This window comes from Balaenoptera ricei, chromosome 1, assembly GCF_028023285.1.
Source record: "Balaenoptera ricei isolate mBalRic1 chromosome 1, mBalRic1.hap2, whole genome shotgun sequence".
NCBI classification, from domain to species: Eukaryota; Metazoa; Chordata; class Mammalia; order Artiodactyla; family Balaenopteridae; genus Balaenoptera; species Balaenoptera ricei.
This window is the reverse complement of record NC_082639.1, coordinates 119,872,091-119,881,264: the sequence shown is the minus strand read 5'-3', so window position 1 is coordinate 119,881,264 and position 9,174 is coordinate 119,872,091. Positions and strand designations below refer to the sequence as shown.

The window sequence follows — 9,174 nt, the reverse complement described above, 5'->3', positions numbered from 1 at the left end:
ATCCCCATGACTGACTCATTACTCATTTATTGTGTAACTGGAAGTAGGTACATCTTAATTTCCCTCATCTATTTCACTCATTTCCTCACAAACCTCTCCTCTGACAACCACCTGTTTGTTCTCTGCACCTATGGCTCTATTTCTGTTTTGTTATGTTTGTTCATTTGTTTTGTTTTTTAGATTTTACATATAAATGAAATTGTATTTTTCTGTCTGATGTATTTCACTTAACGTAGTACCCTCTAGGTCCATCCATGTTGTTGTAAATGCCAAGATTTCATTCTTTTTTATGGCTGAGTAATATTCCATTGTATATTTATATACCACATCTTCTTTATCCATCCATTTATTAATGGGCACTTTGGTTGCTTCCATATTTGGCTATTGTTAATAATGCTACAATGAACATAGGGGTTCATACATATGTTTTTAATTAATGGGGTTTTTTTCTTTAGAAAAATACCTGGAAATGGAATTGCTGGATTCTATGGTAGTTCTATTTTTAATTCTTTGAGGAACCTCCATACTGTTTTCCATTTTGGCTGCACCAATTTGCATTCCCACCAACAGTGTACGAGGGTTCCCTTTTCTCCACATCTTCACTAACACTTGTTATTTGTTACCTTTTTGTTAATATCCATTTTGACATGTGAGAGGTGATATCTCATGGTTTTGATTTGCATCTCCATGATCATGAGTGATGTTGAGCATCTTTTCATGGGTCTGTTGGCCATCTGTATGTCTTCTTTGGAAAAATGTCTGTTCAGATCCTCTGCCCATTATTTAACCGGGTTGTTTTTTTTTTGAAGTTGAGTTGTATGAGCTGCAACAGCACACTCTCTGTGAGAGTCTGACACACCTAGTGTGTGAGAGAGATGATAGTTTTGTGCATTTTGAAGTGGAGTTGTAAGAGTTTCTTTTAAATATTTATGAAGAATTTGGATTTCTTTGTGTATTTTTCTCAGGAAATGGTCCATAGTTTTCATCAGATCCTTAAGAGGATCTGTTCCTCAAAATAGTTTAAGACACTCTGTTCCTAACACGTTGTAAACATGACAGAAGTGGGCATCTCATGACATAATAGACATAGTACCCATGACTGTGAATGTGAATGTTCTATGACATCTTTTCTAGGGGAAAGAATTTGTAAAAGGAGAAAGGATTCTGAGAAGTTTTGGCAGGGATCTATCTCTCAGCCATCTGTATCTCCCTTCCTCCTCCTCAGTCTCCTATTGCTCCCATCTTCTCTCAGTCAGGCAGGGAATTGGAAGTAGAAGAAGCGCTGCTCTGGAAAGTGAACCCTATCCCTTGAAAACTTACTAAGGACCTGCAAGTAACCCACCAAATCTGCTCAGCAAAGTCTCCAAAGACTGCCTTGGTTCTGTGACTAAAGGCAGGCAGAGCAGTGGCAGGAACCAAAGAATATACAATATTCTTTTTCTGCTTTCTTTCCCAGAGCTGGCATGGGAGAGATAAAAAATGGGTCTGAGTCATTTTCTATAATCACTCCACACCCTGCTATCTCTCATAACATGTCTCTGTGGATGATTAATGTGTTTACAAGCAGATAGTTTTTTATGAAGCATTTATTGACCCTTATTATTAAGATGCGTGTGTTTCACTGGAAGCATCTGCTCTGAGGCCTTTAAAGCACATGATGATAAAAATAGGCATGCATATGGAAGGAGTATTCTGTCCGTGGACCACAAGCAGGTAAGCTCAGCATGCCAAATAGTGACGAAATAAGGGGGAAATACAATGGAAAAACACACTTGAGAAAAGTATTACATAAAATAATTTACTTCTCATTCAGAATGACTTTCCAGACCTATTGGTGAGACAGCAGTCTGTGAGTACAGATACAATCTGAAAGTCATGACAGTTCTAATAGGGCAAGACCAATAGAGTTACCATGTTTGGATCCTGGAGTTAACTAGAGACAAAGTGTGGAACTGCATATAACAGAAAGGGGCGCTGATGAGGAACTCTGGGAACATTGAAAGCAAGACTGCCAGAGAGACAAAAAGGGTACAATTGAGGAAACCTATACATTTAGTACAATGAGCTTTGTATACACACACTCCGGTGTCTTCATTTTGCAGCCAAGTCTATTGGCTTAAAAGCCACAAAGGTGCCCATGCATGTAATCTATACTGGAAAAATCCTTTCAGTGTTCAGGTATGCATGTGTGTGCACTTCAAAGGCAGTAGTTTTAAAAGAATGAGAAGAAAATTACTTCCTGGCCATTCATTAATAATTCAGGTGATATCCTGCACCTCCATTTATAAAACGATACAGTAATAAAAACATTGTACAAAACATCATAAATAACATAAAGGAGACATTTTCAAGTATTTCATGTGCCTCGAGAAAAGTTCTAAACAGTAGTTCTAAAAATTGGCATCCCTTTTTCCTTTTTTTTTTTTTCCTTTTCTCTCTCATTTCATCTCAGAGCCTAGAAAGAAATGCCTTCAGTCTCTGTTAGTCCTGATGTCTGGGATGGAATGGACCAGATTCTACCTTCAAAAGAGAAACTTATGAGGGCTTTTCAGTTTGTGAAAGGATGTTCCCCCCTTATAAAATATAATCTCTCCCCTGATGCTGGTTTATAGGGAATAGGCAAATAGCCTAGAGCCATTATGGGGAAACAAACAACCACAGTGAACTAAGGAGCCTAATCTGATGGTTAAAGTTCTCAGGGAAAAACAAAATGAGAAGAGCACCTTAATCAAGAGAGGAAAAAAGAGTAGGGGATAAGAATATTAACCTTTAAATCCTGTGTCCTTACTCAGCCAGCATCTTATAGTAGGTAGAGCTGGCGAGGCCCTACCTAAGTTTCTTCATTCTGTTCAAGCACCTCATCTCCAACTCCATACCAATCCGGCTGCCACTATTATGCACCAAGCACCCAAGCAAGGAAGGGGAGACCAGCAGCTTGGGGACTCAAAAGTGCCACTAGTGATAACCAGCTAAAGACAGCCCTGTGTCAGGCAGGCATAAGGTGCTTTATGTTTGCTCCTTAGAATACTGTCCAACTTGGAGGCTGTCGGTGGTTAAACTAATCATGAAATCCCTGGGATGTTTTTCCAGCAAGACTCATGGAGTTTTACAGAATCAACTTTCCACAGGTTAGCATTCCTTTCTTAGCCTGCAGGGCAGCTGGTTTAGTTTGCCCTGTTCAGTTGCAGAGTGAAAGACTGGGGATCAGAACACGCATGTATGTACACACACTCTAGTTATGAGCACCTAGGGTCTTTCCTGCCATTCTTGCAAAAATATATATGTATGTATATATACATACATATATACAGAATGTGTGTGTGTACATATATACATGTATATATATATACACACACACACAGACACACACACGTGCACACACATATGTACATAAAATAGATCAACCTCATCTAAACATCTCGAGTTTGGAGAAAGTGCTGGTTAACAGAACACATGTGCCTGTGGATGTCACATGAAGTGTCCCAACCACCAACCAACCAACCTGAGGTCACACTGTTGGCAGGAGAGAAAATCCAGACCCACAAGGCCATTATTTGGATACTTGCTCACATGGCACCCTAAAAGAAATTTGGGAAAATTGGACTGGAATGAGGTCCTGCCCTGATGAACACCGAAACACCAAAACAAAATCTAGTTTTTGTACGGGAGTGACTCACACATAGCCAGCAGCATCAACACTAGGCTACAATGTGAAGAAAGCACTGATGCTTAATACAGATCAATATTTGGCCTCAGGTTTTCCAGGCATAGAGTCTTGGCATTTCAGCCTCCACCACTGAGCAAGAATTAGGCACACTGGGGCACCAGGGAAGGACAGTCTGTAGAACTCTTGGCTCCTTTCTGCTTCTCTGACCCACAGCTGGAAAGGTTGGCCAAATCAAGATAGAATCGGGACTTGAGGAAGCGGCGATATGAATCCTTTTCCATCAGGTTGTAAATCTTCTTCTGAGCCTCATCAAAGCAGGTTATCGTAGGCTCCAGCATGTTACGACTTGTCTCCTCCCTGGTGCAAGAGTCCAGGTTTACCTAAGGGGCAGAGTCCAAGGCTTCATTAGACATTTTACCCCATAAGGATGGGAGGCTGTATGCTTTGTACTAAGTGTGCACTCTCTATACCCCAGAAGTGAAAAAAAGGACATTTGGCTCCTCCCTGGCACATGTGAGAGAACATAAAATGTTCATCTGCTTCAGGGTGGGTAGGGCAATAACTTCAATGATTTCTCACAAACTTGGGATATTCCTCCAAAAAAATTCGTGACGGGAGATCATCTGAGTCATCTGGATGAAAGAGCTTTTTCCTGAACTTATTTATTTGGGGTTGTCAAGATTGTAATAATCTGCTTCACTGTTGTACCTTTAACTCACATCGTCTAAGGATCCATGCCATTGAATGTCTAGAAAATTTCACTAGGATGCAGACAGTTCTCTGCCCTGCAGACCTACCTCTTTGGTTGCCTGGACTGAGATGAATTCATTATAGATCTTTTTGGCCTTGGGACTTAGTTTAGAGGGTGATTTGATTTTCTTGTATTCTTCACAGCTGATCCAGAAGTCAATGTTCTCCTCACTGTATTCAGACTTCAAGAAAGCTTTGAAAGCTGTCAGTCCACCTGTGACAGAGGAGAAAGAGCCACAGTTGTCATCACAGTGACTGCCCTGGTGGGCACTGTATTGCAGATAAAGCTGGGGTGCTTGAGGGAACAAGGCATCTGTTCAAACAGTGCCCTATTTCCTCCTTTTGGGAGGTCACTGGAGGTCAGATGTTTGAAGTCTATTTCAAGAAAGTGTTATGTTTCTGAAATGCCTATGCTGCCCTCAATTGTCAAAGTGAGTTTGGGAAAGAGAAACTGAGGTCGATTCTGCAAGAAATCTCAATATTTGGGGGTTTTCCTCTGCCCTTTCTCTGTGTGGTGAAAGAGATGGTTTTCCACACGGATTGTGTATGAGCTTTCTATTGTATATCACAAAGCTCTAGGATATGGTAAGATTTTAAGCAGACTGATTTTCTTGAGTCTGAAATGCAGAAGAAATCCAAGGCTTTCTGTAATTCCTATGAGATCAGGCATAATATGAGATAGCTTGTCTATCCAGTGTGCTTTATCTTCATCCCAGGGAGTGGAGGTTGGGGGAGAAGCTGTCATACTTACATTCATGACTAATCAGGTTTTCCAGTGATTCAGCCCATTTTTTGACTTCCTCTTGGCTCACCCTAGAGACATTACAGAGAAAGAATAACCTGAATGCTAGGATACAAAATGGGGGCAAAACATTTAAGATCCTGAATAAAACCCAGAGATTTTATTTTCCATCATTACGCTGAGACCTGTCGTTGAATAGGGCCGTCTTTCCACTAGATGTATGGAAATTTCAAATGCAAGCATGATCTCCATGGAAATGGAGGCCATCGTGATCCAAATCTAGGTTAACTAGGGACATAACTTCCTTTTCTCCTTACAGAACATCTCTGTCATCAGATAGTTAATACGCAGTGGCTCTTCGCCAAGGCCTTTTCTCTTACCTCTGACAAATCACCACTTTGTCCCTCTTGCTGTGAGAAGAATTATGTTCACAGGAATCAGACTTCTGCAGCAGGAAACCGAGCCGATGTTTCATATCTTTTGCACTGCACAGAAGAGGGAAAAAAAAAAAAAAGAAAGAATAATGATACTCAGCTCTCTTTAGAAGATACCCTAATGGTACAGTTCAAAGGGCTCATCACTAGTAAAGGGCAGGGGTAGTTTATTTAGGATATAGGAGTTGAAGCCGGCATGAACTCTCAGGAAAACGAGATTCCACTTCTGCTTCTGCCTATGACTTACTGCAAAACCTGGAGCACAGCCTCCTTCACCAGGAACTGGAATTCTGACCCTTCAGTCTACCTGAGGAGCCTCTTCTGTAAACCTGTCATTTTGACCAAAGGAACACTTAGGTATCTTCAGCAGAAACACATTCAAAACTTGACTATTCTCTGAGTTAAGTTTTAGGTATTGGAGAGCAAGCAGTGAACCGTGAAATATAGCACTTGCTTGTTGTGCGCCACCTTCTGGAGGGTAGTTGCTACTTCCATCTGCCTCATTGCTAGCAGAGCGATGTAGAAGAACCTGAGGAAGTGAAGGTCTGTTCAATTCCAGCCTGGATGTGGTGAGCAAGTCACGTTATGGGGGTGTGCAGCTCCAGCAGAGAGGAGTGGAAAATGACGGGGTAAACACAAGTGTTCAGGCTGAAACCTGAGCTCCCGCAGGTTTGCTTCTAAAGAAAGCAAGCTTTCCTGCTATTGCTACTACTTTCCTTTTTAACATCTACACTATAAGGATATTTACACTATAAAGGATATTTGAGGCTTAAAAACAATAATAAGGAGAAGCAAGCAAGAGTCATCACTGAAGCTCGTGATTGTTTAATTGGAGCAGAGCTTCCAGCTTATGGTCGCTGTTTAATAGGTAGCTAGGGTACGGCAGGGCATGTGACTTACTCAGAAAGGAGGACCTTTTAATAAGCTTTTAGCTCAACCTCCTCACTTTTTGTTATTTATTCTTTTGCTTGGATCTCTTTTCTTATGAAAGCTGAGACATAGTTTTAACAGAGAAATGCTGTTTTGAAGGAAACGAAAGACTAAATGAATGACTAGTTATTTGTTCCTGTTTAGAGGGAGGAAAATGAAGCCACAAGGATAAAAGGACATTTTAGGATGGCTACTGATATAATAATGCCTTATCTATGTGCATTTCTCCAGAAAGTTTAAAATCCATTATGTTCTTGTGCTGCCCCTAAAACAGTATCTTCTTTCCCTCGCAAGACTGTTCTCCCTCCTCTGTTTCCCCAAGTGGTCACGAGATACAAAATCTTCCTTAATGATAGCAAGATCTAATCATGAAGCCTGCAGTGATTCTAAGGTTATAATGTAAGTATATTGTGATTGGGTCAAAATAGAAATCATCTCATGTTTCCATATGCCAGGTCCAGCTGAGATCTGACAGTTATTGACCAATGCAGAATCTTTTCATGAAGACTTGGAAGTACTCTTAGCAAGTACATTACACTTGTCCTAATAACACAATACAACCATAGAAATAAAAACCAAAATGACTCCACTGACCTCTGAAGTAAGAAACCTGGATTCAATCTGCTCCCTGCCACCCACCACCTACGTGACCTTGAGCATTTCACATTCCCTCTGGAGCCTCAGGCACCAGTGTGAGAATGAAGGTGCTGGACAAGATGATTCACAGTTCATCAGTGAGGAAAGGGAAGAGCAGTTGACCCTGCTGATATAGAGTTTACCTCCCCAGGTTAGCCTCTTAGCTCCTGGAAGGCAAAGCTCTAGAGCAATTACTCACCTGTCTCCTAAAATATTTACCAGAGCATAACCTTCTCCTGACACTCCTGTTTTTTGTATGATTAATTTTATAGATGAGTTAACTGAAGCTTGGATCGATTTGCTCCATTCAGTTCAGGAAATTAATGGTGGAGGTCAGGGCCACTGTTTTCCTAAGTACTCTCTGCCAGACCCTCCTGATTCATTTTAAAGTAACCATGAAAGAATGAAAAAAAAAAAAAACCAGATTATTTTTTCATACTCCTGAAGAACAGGAGGTAAACTCCTTAGGATTACACAAAAGACTGTGCTTTCTGAGATAATTCTGAATTGAAATTTAAGGTGACTTCACCTGCAAATTTAAGGTTTGCAGGGGAACAAGAGAGAGGGTGGTACATGTACAAATTGACTTTTTACTTTATAAGATTAAGTAATGTAATATGCACTAGTTTTGTATTTTTGCAACTAGCTAATATATGAGCATTCTATGAAAGCATTTATTTATACCTTTTTTAAAAAGGCAAAGACATATGAGTAGCTGCATATCTTTAAGTTTGTTTTTTTTAATCAAGAGACAGTACATTGACAAAACAATGTCTTTAAGATGAGATCTTCCACAGAGCCCTTAGCTGATTTGTTATGATCAATACTTCTCAAGCACCAATCACATATGGCATTTCAAGAACTAGAGGTAGGGGCAGAGAGATAAGGGAGATCTAGTTTTGAAACTCTTATTTTATTGTAGCATTTGCTTATAAGGACATAGAGTGAAAGATACTGCAGTATCACACAGACAGCATAGTGCCTTTCTGGTGATGTAGCCAAACTTCATTCTGAGGTATCCTCCCCAAAATGAGATCTAGTATACAATCAGAAAGCCCAGACCCATGATTCTACATACCTCAGTGATATTCAAATAACAGTAACACAGGTAGAGACATTACAGACCACTGTATATAGTCCAAAAATCTCGTATCACTTCTTAATTAGAACTAGCTTGGTCAGAGGACCGGAACTGTCCTCAAGACCAAGGTCATAGAAAGCAAATTTTGTATGCCAAAATTGGGAGTGAACACTTCCCAAGTCACAATTTCAAGCTAGTCTTGAAGGAAAGCTAGGAGGCTGATGCTCTCCTCACCATATTGTTTCTAATTCCGAAGAACCAGGTTAGTAAGTAGGATATGCAAATAACTTAAAAAGTCTATCTGAAAGTTTAACACTGCCTGGTTTAGTGGCTGAAAATAATCTTACCTCCTCAAGCAAGAAGCCGGCAGACCTGCAAGTCCTTTGCACATCTTGTGTAGTGTGGGATTCACGTTAGGAAAGAAATGCAGCAGGAAGAGCTGTGGCTTCTGTTCTGAGCACACTTTGCCTTTTCTCCGGTAAAGATACTGTCAGAATCCTCTGAGCTTCTCCCTCCCAAGCCTGTAGGGGTCTCATTTATAGCCCAGCCAAGACCGTCCAGCCAATCAGATGGCAGCTCTGTAATACCATCTCCTCTCAGCCTCCTTCTGCCTCTCCAGCCTCTGGAAGAGATAAGGAAGAAAGGGCTGACGCAACAATGCAAAGTGAACAGGCAGAAAAATCCTCCTGCAAAGTAGACATACAGAAAATATAAACTTGCTCAGTGCTCTACGGATGTCTGAGGTTTTGAATGCCCAGAAAAGGAAAAAATAAGTTTACAATGCTACAAAACATGGGGTTTATTCATTGTCTGTAAAAACAATGTCAAGGGAACTTGCCTCCTGGAAGGAAAGGGGCTAGCAGGAGTTCATGGGCTTACTTTGGGGCTGACTCTCAATGCACTTTCTCCTTTGGATTAGAAATATCATTTCATA

The 9,174-nt window shown here is 40.6% G+C and overlaps 1 protein-coding gene across 1 annotated transcript; it reads right to left on the bottom strand.

Annotated features, from left to right (window-relative positions):
• Positions 1-1,784: 1,784 nt before the first annotated feature.
• On the bottom strand, positions 1,785-8,735 carry RGS4 (regulator of G protein signaling 4). The gene is made up of 5 exons (XM_059935248.1): positions 8,588-8,735; positions 5,540-5,644; positions 5,169-5,230; positions 4,465-4,631; positions 1,785-4,047 (listed from the first exon to the last, which is right to left on the bottom strand). The coding sequence occupies exons 1-5, from the start codon at positions 8,629-8,631 to the stop codon at positions 3,808-3,810; spliced, it is 618 nt and encodes a 205-aa protein (XP_059791231.1). The 5' UTR covers positions 8,632-8,735; the 3' UTR covers positions 1,785-3,807.
• Positions 8,736-9,174: the final 439 nt, after the last annotated feature.